Raw genomic sequence first — 14,921 nt, forward strand, 5'->3', positions numbered from 1 at the left:
ATAATAAACATCTTGGATGGTAGGTGCTATGTACTGTAACATTTAATAAGCATTGAATGTATGTAAGATTTTGATTACTCTTTTGCAGAAAGGTTATTACAGCACTGAAAGGAAAACTGAAATTCCAAGGCTCAAAGTTATTTTCCTTACAGCCCCTTGAGATGTTACACGTTTGCCTATCCAAAGCAGAAGAAACATGCATAAGCCTGAGGCAGTTGAGCTAGGAACATGCACACATGTTCCTACTGCTTGCACCTACACTCTGGGTACAAAGGGTAACAACAGGCCTATGTGCCACAGCTCTCCCTGAGCTACCACATGCCTCCCATCTAGCTGGGCTACGAGAATATGGAGAAGGCACATTATATACTGTTCACGTGGACAACTGATCTCAAAAAACGCCAATGCCAGCAAGAAAACAACCCACCCTCTTTGCTCCTTTGAGTGACTTCTCCTCTGGCTCACTAATTCTGCTCTGCCCTTCCAGGCTGTGGCATCTTGGGACCCTCACAGAGCCTGTGAGGGCACTCTTCCAAATGCAGTACCAGCTTTGAAATGTTTTGCAGCACAACTTTTTAACATGGGAAACAGAACCACCAGGTGCATTACCAGTGGAAGAGATGGGTTAAAGAAGATGTAGCCCTCATGTTACATCTCCATGCAACAAAGAAGTAAAAAAGTGCACAGCAGACACGTCACTGAGATAGCCTGCCGTAGATCCCCTGGGGAAAGTCACAAAGGGTCACAGCAAAACTCTAAGGTTACATAAAAACGTGCTCCAAAAGCACTCACCACCACAAATGACTTAAGGAAGGAGGTCTGAGTTTCACAAATTTATTGCAGTCTGCCTATTTCCTCTAGCAAAGCATCATGCAGTTTCTGGTAGATCTCATCACAGGTCTGTACCTAACAGGCATTTGAAGATTCAGGCAGATGTCCAAAATCAGCTGCAATGCTCTTCCACCGCCCTGCTCTCAGCCCCAGTCTTTACCTGCTTTAGTTGAGCTACGTCTGATTCTCATCACAACACAGTGATTGATTATTGCGTTAGAGGATAAAGCCCTACACCCACTACATATCTAGATTATTGAGAGAGAGCAAGGAACAAAAAGGCAAAAAGCAACCACAGGGGATAGATGAGCAGTTCTTAGCCTTCCTTCCAAGCAATGAGACACAGGCAGCTGTTAGAGGGTCCCCACAGGACATGTCCTGTGGCTGTCCTGGAACGTTATGTGCTGCTGTAGTCTAGTTTCCCACACATGGGTTGGGTTCCCAGTGAACTGCTGAAGGTTATCTGTGAGTTTCCACCAGATCTAGACTGCAAAAATTCACCAATGACATCTAAAAGTTTCACTGGACAGGAAAAAAATCCTAAAGAAATGCCTGAGAGAGAGAAAGACAGAGAGAGAGAGAGAGAGATAGAGAAACCCTCCATCTGCCCAAAAAACTAATAATTCACACAGTAAAACTTTAGATTGAATATTGCATTTAATACTTCAATACAACCTCTCAAAGAGAACATAAACTTTAAAGCTGCACCAAAACCATGTCTATATTAATCCTTAACTATAGCTGTCCTACAAGATTCAGTCTTCTTCATTTAAATTTTGAGGTTTTTTCCAACAGGTTCTCCAAATAAAAGATGTGGGCAAGCCCTACAGAGTGCCAAGAGACCGGTGTAAAAAAAGGAATCATAAGTTATTATAGAAATTCCTTCATTACAGGGAAACTTAAAATACCTAGGCACCAGGCAATACTTTGAAGTTGCACCTTCACTGCTCCCCTCTGACTTTGCAGCGGGAACATACTTTTTTTGTTTTTGATGCTGATTTTTAGAGTTGAACCATAACTCACTTTGCCTTTACTTTAAGGGTGGAAAGAGGAAAGAAAAAGAAAAAAAAAGAAGACATTTCTATTATCAAGGAAAGCCCAAAGTTGATTGTTGTTGCATTTATGATGGAAACGTAAGTGATTTCACATCATTGGAAGAATATTTATAGAAAACACTCCCAGGTAGTTTCACTCTTAAAACTTTCCCATTCTATATTGATACATTTCAGTTTGACTGTCATCTGGAAAATAAGAATTATATGATGGGTATACCTGCTTTGGTATCTGTCCAAAGTTATTAATGAATCCTATGGTAGCTGTCTCTTTTAATGGATCATTGATGTTATATATGTCCACTTGCCCCTCATAGAAGAGATGATGAAAGACATTTACAGCTTCTACTGCAGCAGGACCTTGCTGTTTATAGCCAAAGATCAAGTCAATCCACTCATGCAGATGTGCACTCACAAAGTCACATTCCAGAGCCTGAAATTCAAAGGGCATGCATTAAAACTAGCTGTATCCGTCACCACCTGAGTCTACTACACCTGCCACAAAGAAAAATGCAGAATATATTTTGACATATCCTTGTTATGTTTTGATAAAGCCTTGCTTCAAGTCTAGCCAAAAAAGAAGGGGAGGAAACACCAGGTCTACAGACCTTTGCAACAATTAGCCATCAACCCCGAATTCACGGACGGGCTAGTAGCTATAACTGCACAACTCGAGCTTAGATTAATATGCAGTGCAAAGTCCCAACTGATGTTTTCTATTGCCATTATTAAATTACAAATTACCTCCCGATGAACTCTGATAAATTCACGAGGATCTCCTTTTGCCCATGGGGGTAGTATTACATCACCAAGTTTAGTGCCATTTTGTTTGCAACCTATTAAGAACAAAAGAAAACAAAACAACTGGAGAGAAGCATTGAAACTGAACTGCAACAATGGTGAAAAAAGCATTAAAATGTATCAAATTCTAACACCTTTCCTTTAAGAAAAGCAAGCCACTTCAGTCTTTTCTTTAAAATACTGTGTCATTTTTAAATGTCAGGCAATAAAACATGAAAAATTCTGCCTCAGTTGCTCATGCTTGCAGGAGGAAGAATTAAAATATTCTTTTCTAAGACTTGAAGATGTGACAGTGTTTTAGCATCCGCTCTTCAAAACAAACATTACCTTTCTAGCTAGAAGCATAAATTAGATTATGCCTCCTCAGCCTTCACAACTTTACCATGCACAGTCTGTACTCACAACCTTTATGTTTCCCCATCAAGTGCTCTTGGAACATCAATATTTTGTCTTTATTCTTCTATTTAAGTAAATTTCTGCTTTTCTCTCCCTGCCATGGGAAATCAGACCCACTACTGCAGTGTGTGAAAGTTAATGAAAACAAGAGCCAGTAAAATAGCTTTCTGCAACCACTGCACAACCAGAATCTTGTTATGTTAGTTTAGCTTGCACATAAGCAGCCAACCCTGCTAACCGGGAACTGCTACCATAGCAGCTGTCCATTTTGTACCCAGAAAAATCAGCACAGCAAGGTTAATTCTCTTATCTCTTTTAGATATCCTTGTTCTTATTCTAGGAGGAAAACTGGAATAAATGTGCTAGCCCAAATTTAAGAACGGACATAATTTCCTGTATTTGGCATCTGTTTAGCACGTATATAGCAATGGCATGTCAACGGAGTATATTTTGAAGAAAATAAATCCCAGTGCAAGACAGTGTAACAGCAAAGTGCACTGAGAAGCCTTGGTGGGGAACAGTATTTCATCCCAGGATTTATTTTCTTCACCATACAAACATTCTGTACCAAAGAACAGAATTATTGTTTTACCCATGAGAATGGCTACACATCACAGAGTACAGGCTAAATATTCATATCCTAACAGCAAAGAGCTAACTGGCATTCCCAACAGGCTTCACACCCACGGATATTGGTGATTCCCCTGGGCACGATCTGGCCACATACATTGATCTGGGTCCTGATAGCCCCTTTCCCACTCTTAACATTAAACAGTGACATGTTGTGATTACTAAAAGTGTATTTGTTGTTCCCAGTTATATTCTTGTTTTGTTGCTTGTTGCCAAGAGACAGTTCCACACTTCCTGTTAGCTCAGAGAAACACCAATGAATTTCCAATTTTATAGGGTACACAAGTACTAAGAACATTGCTGCAACAGAAACATGCTTCCCTCACCAGACTGAACCTTCGTCTCTTTTATCTGGGGAAAGGGGAGCAGGAGTGCTACAGATTATAACACAGTCAAAAGTATCACACAGTTTTTGACAGTTGTTCATAACGAAACCTTTCCTACTGTTGTTCCAAATGCTCAATGAAGAATTTCTAAACTCTGATGGTCACAGTCCACAATTATCAGATACAATGCTGAGTGGACACTACCTCAGCATTTTTCAGGTAATGGCCATACCCTTCTGCATGAAATATAATTGGGTGAGGTTTTGCAGGGCGTTCTTTTGTTTTTGCCAGGTTGTGCTTCCGAATCTCTTACAATACATTTTGAAAAAAGGATTTGAGCCCATTAAAACCTATGACTTGATTAATCTTTATTATTGCTATTAGATTCACAGAAAACAGAAGCTTAGTGCCACTGTTAAGAGTGACATACAACCTAAGGGACATGTATCCCCTACGGCCAATAGACATGAAATTTGCTGTTGAATAATCACTCTCACAAAAGCTAACTGCAACATTTCAACAAAACCTTTAGGAATACTTTAATAAAAGTGAGGACTGTCAAACAGATTTTGCAAAGCATAAAAATATTTGCAAAAAAGATGGTGAACACCATCATGGAGTAGCAAGTTATGTGGAGAAAAATGCAAACCAGAGATACCCCAAGTAAAACATGATTTATATGTGGATTTCGAACAGGTAAAAAAACCCCCCAAAAAATCAACTAAAACACACCACTCCAAACAAAAATCCTTTTTGGGTATTTCATTGTCTTGTTCAGCAATTCTCAGAACAAACTTCGCATTAACTGCATAAAATGAACACTTACTGCTTGAGAAAATATCCTAAGTCTGATAAATGTGAAAAAATAAATCTGAGGTATCACAGAGGAAATAAGAATTCCTGCTACGCTTTTCCTGACTAAAAGATGAGTTCTGAATCATTCAGACTTTCAAATCTAATACTGAATAAACATGTCGTATCAGGAAATATCAGAAGTAGTCCTGCTTATGCTTTCATGTCAAAACGTGCAAGTCGTTCACAATTTTCTCATGCAGTTAAACAGACCTTTTTCTGCCCATATTACAAGATGCTTTTCTCGTGTTGGACCGTCTGCCACTTCTCTTACACCCGCAGCAACGCTATCAAGCTCTTTCTGCCTACCTAGGTCAAAATTGTTGGAATTGAGCAGGAACTCAGGGAGGTAGAAGAACTCTGGAATGAGCTCCTTCACATCTGCCATGTTGTGCTTTGACGCTGAATACCAAGCCTCCCGTACGCTGTGAAACATTCGGTCAGCCAGGTCAAAGTGACCGCCCTGCAGGACACAGCAAGAAGCACATCAGCATCAATCTCTCAGCACAGCAGATTTTGCCAAGGTGGCAAATCAGAACAACCTCTGCCCAATAAAGTTACCATAGAATGTAGCATGTTTCTTCCTTTAACACAACTGATTTAAACACAGCTGCAGTACTTTTTGGTGCAAATAATAGTAAACAGAAATAGCAATGAGATACAGATATACAGAATTTTAAGAAGAGAGTCACCTAGTCCTATTTCAAAGTTTGGTCTTTTCCAGAGAACCACATTTTTTTTTGCCTGATGGCTTCTGTCTAGGAAAATACTTGACATGTAATGTTACAAAACCCATTTATCCATCAAACAGGCAAACAATTCCAGGCTCTGCAAACGTTTATTTTAACACTCAGTACTAAAATGGCTCTTTGGATAGACATATTGGTTTAAAATAACAATCTTTCAACACCTCCAGCACAGAACTGAACAAATGGCATATGATTCTTTCAACAACAGAAAAATAAAGCATGATGAGCAAAGTATTTTTCACAATAAAACTTGCTTTGTTTTTTGCTTGCTGATATTTTGTTCTACATACACTTAGAAAAACGTCCAAGCTACAGGAAAAAAAGTGTGAATTCCATTACATCACTTACAAACAAACATCAAAAACCTCCCAGGCAATAACAACTCTGCTAGAAGTATTTCTTCTACCATATTTGATGAAAACAAAGCTGACTGACCATATTTTTCACTTTGGTCCCTCATATACAGCAGGAAAGAAACACAAAGTGAGATGATGCAATTTTTACCTGTAATCGTAGGAAAATCTGAGTAAAAGGCTCCATCCGGACAAGATAGGAAGCCACTATCATGGCTGATGAATAGTGGGTCCCATAATGATAAGCTGGAGTTTCCCCTGCACAAGATTAAAAAACATAAACATAGAAGAAATAAAACAGTTAGGTGACTGAATTAGTACTAACTGAAAAAAAGAATTAATTAGTGGTGCATCTTAATTACTCCATGACCTTGGACACATTTAAAATTGGAATTTGTAATTTTCATTCTCAAGAATCTGAAAGCTTTATGGGTTTTCACAGCCACCACTTGAGTTTTGGCTGCAGTCCAGTAGCCCTAATTCAACGGGCTTCTGCAGAGCAATACTGAATGGTTTGTAATTTTTTATTTTAACTAACTGAAATGTTGCAGCACAGCTATGTTAATTTTTCTGCCGAAGAAACATTTTATTTATAACTTTATTGGTTACTGTGGAATTAAAAGCTTGGGCAGAAATATGTCTCAGAATTGTTGGCTACAGATTTTGTACAGCTTTTACTTTCTTGATTTCCTGGCCAAAAGTCTGCATAAGTACTCCTTGAACATACTGATCCATTTCTAGAAATGAACGTCTTTGCCACCTGCTGTTGTTTGATACAGAACAGCACGGCAGTAGTTAAACAGGCTCGTGTCTTCAATAAAAGTACACAAGAAGAAATGTATCATGTAATAGCTGCCTTGCCAAACACACAAGTTTTATATTCAATATATAAGGAAGCTCTAAAATCAAGAATACGTAACTGAATTGCATCTCATTCTGAGTGGGGGTTTTTTAGCTAAAAAAAATGCATTAAGATAAGAAATGATAAAAGCTAGAGCACTGCTAGTGCAGAAGTATTCCCATGCTTTTGTACAACTTATTTTCTTGCAGCAGTGCTCACACTTAGTAGACACAGCTGGTTGTGTGCTTCATGTGCCTGCCCATGCTAGCCTTTAGACAATGTCAAACTGTTCTGAATATGCAACTGTTTTGTCTTCATTTTTTCATATAAACAAAATAGGTCATTTGGATTTAAAACAAACACCACAGCAAGAAAACCAATGCCCCTTTGCTCTAACTTAGTATTTGTTGGAGAGTCACTAAAAACCATGGTAGAGTTCTGCATATCCATATCCAGACCTCTTGATCCATTATATAAAAATCTATGAGTCCCTCCTGACATGCGACAAGCACACAGCCCCTCTGCATTTCCTGCAGGAGGGATCATTACTTACCATTGGGATCTTCCCAGTCTTTGTATCGCTTCTTGTACTGGGTTAACCTGTCCTCTGTTTGAGCTCCCATGGGCTTGGCAAGGTTTCTGAATGTCTTGGGATTTGTAAGATCCAGTTCCTTTAAAAATAAATCAGACATCAATTTTATAAAAACAAAAGCACCCCAAACCAAAAACCAAACAAACCCTTTCTATACTGCTGATTACCATATTTAACACCACACACCTTCTAAGGCTGTCATCTCTGTTTCCTACACATGCAGCAGGTACAATGTTGGATATGCTTAAAACAGTCCTTCAGTCCGACTTAAGAGAGTCAGTGTTTCTTATTTTAAGTCACATCTGGGCTCCAGATAATTTTTGCCCTGCTGTCTTTGTCATGTTCCACAATTCCCTCTAATTCTGTTCTTGAATACTCAACAGCCATCTTAACAATATTTTAAGTTATGGTCTGGCTGGTAGCAACAGCTGCCCACAAAAGCACTAACAGGATGTTTCTTCGTTTTTAAAAGTAAATTCTTCACCATGGGGCCAGATTTCACAGCAGCCCCTACCACAGTCTTCTGGACAAGTGTGCTTTCTCTGTGGGCATAATGTCCTTCAGGACATTCAGTAGAAAGCTAATGCAAAGACTTACAGGAACTGTTGTGACACAGGCAACTGTCTTAAAACAAACTACTGATCCCAGCCCTCACTTGTGCACAGTCCAGTAACAGCTGTAAAATCAGCGCAGGCAAGGACCTGCCTGCATGGGACAGCCGAGAATCTCTAATATCCTACCCACGGATAAGTAGGAGGAACATTACAAAATAGATGAAATCAAACAACTGGTGATAAAGACAAGCCTCAGTTTTACCAAGGCAGTATGAGCCAGCTATAATATCTGCAAAAACTCCCAACATATAAAAGATTGCTGACAAGGTATTTTATTTACCTCTGAATCATAGTCTGCGAGGATCCAGGGAAAGACAGGGTACTGCATGAGATCATTATAGGATCTGCCCGCCAGAGTGTTTAAGTGCATCAGGTACTGGAAGTTACTGATTTCTCCTCTCTTAAGGAAGACAGATAACAGCACCGTAAAGTGTTCGCTTTACAACAATCCAATGTCTATACTGTCAGACTGTCAAAGTGTTAAGCTCTCCCCAAACATACAAAACTTATTTCAATATTACAACACTCATCCTATTTTTACTACAGTTGCCCCCCGCCTTGTAATTTCAATGGTAGAACAATTTCCTATTTGATGATGATATCATGAAATATTACAAACTAAAACACTGAGATACACTTTCTATAGTAGTATATACCACCTGCTTGATTAAGAGGATGCAACTTATGTGCCCTCATTAATTACATATCACTACAAAACGTGGAATTTAATTTAAAAAAAAAATCCCCAAAATTTTCATACTTACTTCCCATCTTTGAGTAACAGATTTTTCTCCCACTAAAGTGCTAAGCAAGCCAGACCTAATGGGAAGAAGGAATTGCATTTTCTGACTTAGCAGTAAGATCTGGGTTACATCTTCACAAGACAATCCAAAGTTTTATTCTCAAAACTTGTAAATTTTAACAATTCGAAAAATGGGGCTTTGTTCCTTCTTACTTTATCAAAGTCTTTTTTTATTTCTAAACACATACTGTTAAAATCATGGACATTAATTACACAGTTCACTGCAAGTACAAACGTATCTAACAGACTGCTGACGAGGAAAATGTCTAATGGCTTTGGCACTCCAATTGCTTTCAGAATGTATCTGTATACCAATAATGTTAATCCTGATAGTATATATTAATTAGTAAGAAGATATACCAATGCTGCTAATGATATTAGTACATTTAAAATAACTGGAGCACATCACTAGTTAAGTTATTTTGGTAATGTCCAATTTTACATCAAGGTTGCAGTACTCTAGTGAATCCCGACCTCCATGCGAGCATCATTTATTTGAAACTGATTAGCTACAGAGCTTGTGAGGAACAGAATCACCTACCCTTGCTCTACGCTGGTGTTTGGTCTCTGCCCAGACACTGACTCTGAACTGTCAGTTAGAGATGGCACCACAGCCAAAAACCTGCATCAGCAGTTAAAAAGAGATTAAGATTAGAGTTTCTGACCTTGGTATGTCTTCTCCCTAGAAACAGCGTGCATTTAGTACAGTTACAGACTTCGTTTTGAGCAGCTACATAACATCTTCAGCAAAATTGGAATGACCCTTTTGTCACTGAATGCATATCACAAGTTTCACACACAGGCATTAGTGCTTCCTAGTGGTTCTTTTGCACAGCATCAAGTTACTATCAGGGTTATCCACGGCCTAACACCCATCACTCTTGCAATCTGCTTCTGGTTGTTAGGTCACTGTAAGGCTCAAATATGGCTCCACACAGACATTTGGAAATATTTGGATTAAAATGTTCTACCTTATTTTACAATACCTTTGATAAACTTTGTTTCTAACCCCTTTCTGGAAAGCTAGAAGATAGTTCCGTCCATCTCCTGAGAAAACTTCAATTGCAATTGGCTGAAAACAGAGGACAAACCCATGTCAACACTAACACATTTGCTCATCACCTCTGAAGGTCAGGCACAGACTAGTGTAGTTATACTGTACATATACACATATATATATGACACCACATTACGGTGAAGCAGACTTTGCTCAGCACAGCCAGATGTTTTATTTTTGGTACACTAAAATTCACTAATACAGGCAAACAGAACTACACCATAGTAAGCCAAATGTTCCAACAAAGATACCCAATTTCAGCACCTAAAGACAGGCAATAACTTCACTTTCCAAATAGTGAAACACAGGTAATAGCTTCACTTTCCAAATACTGATCAGTCACGTATTTATTTTACTTTTTAAAAATGACATTATAAAAAAATTCCAGAATAGGCTCCTCAATCCAAAAACAGTGCCCGTGTTACCTGCAAAAGGTATCTCCTTTTATGTACTTCCTTGATATCTTCATATGCAAAAATGCTGCATGTTCTTTTAAGTTGACTTGGACCTTGCCTTGCTCCCCTAGGTATAATTGGCTCGTGCATCCTGCAAGTGAGCATAAACAGGGAGAGAGAAGTGATAAAAAGATGATAAATTAGAAAATTCTCTTAATTCATATGAGAGTCCAGTTACAGAAACAGCTGATTTTCACAATATACCATACTACACTGAGCAATTTGTGAGCACAGAGGAAACTACTCCTGAGTTCTTTCTGAATCTGACATTGTTTTGGAGTTGACTCCTCAAAAATCTTATTAAATACTTCTTGTTCAGCTATCAAGAATTGAGGAATCTCACCACTAATCTACTCACTTTGGAGGCAGTGTCTCAATATCCCGTATTTCTCTGGTGGCTGTCATGGTAAATCCATCAATGACATAGAAGTGCTCTTTCCCAAAGAGCAGCAGCCCTTCACTGGTGTCCAGGCCCTGGACCCGAGCACAGCGGTACATGTGCTGAATCTGTAACGAAAAGCAGACTCTGAGCAAAAAGCAGGTTAACAAGCTTAGATCATTGCTTTGTTAGAACAAGCCCCAGACACTACTGTTATCCCTTGTAGATATGGCAAAAATTCTGCTGTTTTCCCCCTTAATCAGAGATATACCCAACACTTGTGATACAGCAGTTTGGGAAGGGAGTTAAATAAAGCCTCCTCTGTACGAGAAAGATTTATGTATTTACCAAGTTATCCACTCACACCATGCTTTTTGAGCATAGTTTAGAACCTGTAGTCCACTTGATTATGATGACAAATGTATTTACTGGTATACTTCAGACAGACAAAGTCTGAAATACCAAATACACAGCACGGTCATTCAACACTCTTCTTGGGAATAAACTACTACTTATCAAGGTTCTTCATTCCAGTGAAGGGAACAATTAATTACAGACAGTCTGCCAAGTTCAACATTTATATTTGCAACATATGTTTTCTGTCTGGACTCATTAAGCCAACAGGGTAATAATCCAAGCATGTAGCATGTAGCTTTCATTTCAGGACAGGTTCTTTTTTCCCTAGCAGGCTGAAGGAAAGAAAAAGAATGTTTCCAGTACAGGAGTTTTGGCCCAGGATCTCTTTGAACCAGAGCACACACCTGATTTCAAGGAAGAAGCTGACGAAATACTAAACAAATTCAGCTGTAGATCAGGGAAGGTATTTAGGACATTTATTAATGCTTGCAGTATGTAATGCAGGAATTTCAATACAGTAAGTGCTTGGTGTGTTCAAAAGTACACGGTACCTTCTCTCCTTCTTCGAGAAGTCGAAGCAAAGTTGTATTGTCAGTCTTCTCCTCTTCATCAATTGAACTCCCCTCAACAATTTGATCCTGTGATTGGTCCTGGTTCTCATCATCTCCTCCATCAGGAGCAGAGCGAGACCGTTTCAGGGGGGGTTTTACCAGGCCTGGGGAATAACAGAGATAGATAAATAAAAACCTGACACAAAAAAATTCACTTCGCAAAAACCTACTTAACTTTGAAATTACTGATCCAATGCTAAGACAGAAAAACAAAAGTCCTACAGGACCCTTATGCTTATCTTAATGCAAATGAATGAAAAGATATAAATGCAGATAAATTTAAAGAAAACAGTTCTGAACAAAACAATCTAACCTTTGACTCTTGCAATAGTGTCCTCCCCATGTTCTGGCTCCTGCTGAGTGGTTTCACCCACTGTATTCTCTTCTATAGCATCCTGAAATACTGCAGGGTTTCCAGAAGCCAGGCGCATATAGTACTCCTTACTGTCATAACTTACAGCTCTTCGGTAACGAGCAGGTTTCTTAGAAATAATTGAAGAAAATGCTTGGTCAGTCAGCTCCTCAGTCACTTCAGTGAACGTGTTTCAGGAATACTGTGTGCAGCACAGTGCATGCCCATCAAGTGTTTTATGCGTGCTCAGTCACACACCAACACATACAGAAACAGACACTCATCAGCAGATCTAATCCGTCAGCTATTTGCAAGGGAGCTATTCACCCACTCAAGTAATAAGGGGTTTGCAGAAAAGCCTGCAGACAAACCTAAACCTGGAAAATCAGAAGCGTGGCCAGTATGTTATGAACTGTCACAAAAGGCCAGGATACTTGTGCTTAAGATTGATAGATCAGATGGCCATTTTATCAACTTTCATAACTCCCTACAACACACATAGCTTATTCATTAGCCAGCTGATTTCTTTGCTGGGCAACAGTTTGAAAAAAAAAATCGCTTCAGGGAATGATACAGATGTGTGGAAGTTGGTATGAACTAAAAGCAGCCAGGGACCAGCTTCAAGGTTCAGAAAGTCTTCACTAATTCAGTCACTTCTTTTTTTAGTAAAGATTCTGACAGTTTGTGGGCAGGAGACCAGCACAGAAGTATCCATTTAAACAAAGTAATTCCTTGAGCACCATTTGTACCTTTGGGTGAGAATGGATTATGATACCCTGGTGGTGTGGCGGTTTTTTAGTTTGGGGGGTTTGTGTATTTTGGTTTTTTTGGGGTTGGTTTTGTTGAGGGGTTTTTGTGAGTTCTTTGGTAGTTGGTTGGTGGTTTTTTTCTCTCCTTTGTCCATTCCATCCCTTACCATAAGCTAATTCTTACGTTCCTCCCTTGATTATGGAGATAACATTCAAAATAGAAAACTAAATGAGGACAATAAATATATCTGAATGATCACAGGAGATACAGGTGAAAATCAAAGAGGTATTAAAGACCCTTTCCAAAATTAAAACACACTGATGTGTATGGATGGATGAAAACCCCATGGATTTTATACTACAGCTGAAAACTTTCCTCTCTGACTACTATTTAACATCACACTCAAACTTTAGAAAGCTTTGTCAATGTGTTCAGTTCTCCACCACAAATAGTGGTTTTTTGTGTGTTTTGTAGCATTATTTCCCATGAATTTCAAAATTAGATTGGGATAATTACAAATTATTATTATTATTAATCCAGTTAAATGCTTTACATTATGTAAATTGCAGAATATCATTGCTATTTCCGTCAAGATTTTTCCTTGTCCACTTTTGCAGTAATAACTGGAAATATATAAAATGTGATTTTTTTACCTTTTTTTGGCGTTCATCTGTATGATAGTATAGTGGGAAAGTAAATGACCCCCAAAAAAATCAAGCTTAGTTTTCTTACAAGTGGATGCTTGGGATGATAAAGAGATTAAGATCAGCAACACAGAGATTTATTGTTTCAGGTCAAATTGGCTGCCCCCAGAAATTTAAGGTACTGATCTAATTTGTTTACTTATGTTCAATTAAGTCTTCACTCATCACCACAAAAATGCCACCCAGATGATGCTTAAAACCTCTGTGGAAAAAACTTACAAATAACCTACAAAGAGAAATCCTAACTAGCACTGCTAGCATGAAGAAAGGAAAACAGTAACAATTTCTATTAGATACTCTGTATAATAGGATTACTTTCATATATATCTGTTAGTCTGTTGAATGTAACTCAAAATGAGTGCACGCACATTACACATTGTACTTAGTGATGGGCAAGACTGTGAATGTAATTAGCAGAAGCAGCACAATACTGAAATGCTTGCACAGCAGCCACTTCCAAACGAGTCTGTTGTTTTCAAGGCAGGATTCATCTTTTTTAAACAAATGTGTGTATTTTATTAATAGTAAAAAGGAGGAGAAGAGTCAGCTAAGACAAAATTAACCTGGGCTCTAAGTAGTAGGCCTGTTACAGCCCATTACGGCTAAAAGGGAGAACTGCTTACCAGATCCTCTCTTAGAAAGAAACACTTATTTTCCCAGTAAGTGCTTCCCAGTCATCGTGCTGCCCATTACTAAACATGTTCCACTGACCATTAGTTGAAATCCCAAAGCCACAACACTTCACACAGTGAGAACAGTGATAGCACAGCCCAACACAGCCTGTTAGTGTGCAGCAAAGAAGGCAAGATCTACAGAAAGTTTTATTAAGTGAAGGTTGAGGATAGCACAGTAACATCTTTTAATGTGATTACTTGAAAAAACCTTTAGGCCTGGAAATATTTACTGAAAGAGCAAGTCGAAAGCCAAACGTAGAAGCCTTGTTAAGGTTGCCTAACATGCAGGAGGAAAAAAAGTTGTATTTATTTTACATTCTTTCAGTCAGTGTACTTGTTTCTTTACCTTTTGAGGAATGGTATCATCAGATGTCTCAGGAAGTCTGCTTGAGAAGTCAGACTGAAAACAGGGCATCAATTATATAAGCATCAGAAAAAGAACACTTTTGAGAAGAACGTATGATGGCATGTTCTCCACTCTGGGTGAATTAGACTGTCACTACAGCTAGTGTGTGTCAGACTGCAAGCAGACAAATACACCTAATGGTTTAAAAATGGTTGAATGCTAATTTTTGTTTGCTTGCTTTAAGTACTTTGACACTTAAGCTTAATTCAAGGAAAAAAACTCTGCATGCATATATGCATGCCTAAAGGGACACAATAAAGACTGCTCCATATCATAAAAATGGTGTTCCAAAACTAACAGGAACTAACTGCCAAGCTTCCAAAGGCCACTGCTTTGT

At 38.6% G+C, this 14,921-nt stretch overlaps 1 protein-coding gene across 4 annotated transcripts in view; it reads right to left on the minus strand.

Annotated features, from left to right (window-relative positions):
- The window catches only part of WDFY3 (WD repeat and FYVE domain containing 3), a 185,129-nt gene that overhangs the window by 13,976 nt on the left and 156,232 nt on the right, over positions 1–14,921 (minus strand). For 3 of the 4 annotated variants that reach the window (XM_040582561.1, XM_040582543.1, XM_040582534.1), the window contains 14 exons: positions 14,525–14,578; positions 12,012–12,180; positions 11,639–11,802; positions 10,710–10,858; positions 10,322–10,442; positions 9,826–9,911; positions 9,381–9,461; positions 8,802–8,856; positions 8,318–8,437; positions 7,385–7,502; positions 6,142–6,248; positions 5,198–5,351; positions 2,628–2,719; positions 2,104–2,316 (listed from right to left, as the gene is read on the minus strand). In XM_040582561.1, coding sequence (XP_040438495.1) covers positions 2,104–2,316; positions 2,628–2,719; positions 5,198–5,351; positions 6,142–6,248; positions 7,385–7,502; positions 8,318–8,437; positions 8,802–8,856; positions 9,381–9,461; positions 9,826–9,911; positions 10,322–10,442; positions 10,710–10,858; positions 11,639–11,802; positions 12,012–12,180; positions 14,525–14,578 — 1,683 coding nt within the window. The remainder of the gene's footprint in view (positions 1–2,103; positions 2,317–2,627; positions 2,720–5,197; positions 5,352–6,141; positions 6,249–7,384; positions 7,503–8,317; positions 8,438–8,801; positions 8,857–9,380; positions 9,462–9,825; positions 9,912–10,321; positions 10,443–10,709; positions 10,859–11,638; positions 11,803–12,011; positions 12,181–14,524; positions 14,579–14,921) is intronic. The other variant, XM_040582552.1, reaches the window with a different exon arrangement.

This window comes from Falco naumanni, chromosome 1 (assembly GCF_017639655.2).
Source record: "Falco naumanni isolate bFalNau1 chromosome 1, bFalNau1.pat, whole genome shotgun sequence".
Lineage (NCBI taxonomy): Eukaryota > Metazoa > Chordata > Aves > Falconiformes > Falconidae > Falco > Falco naumanni.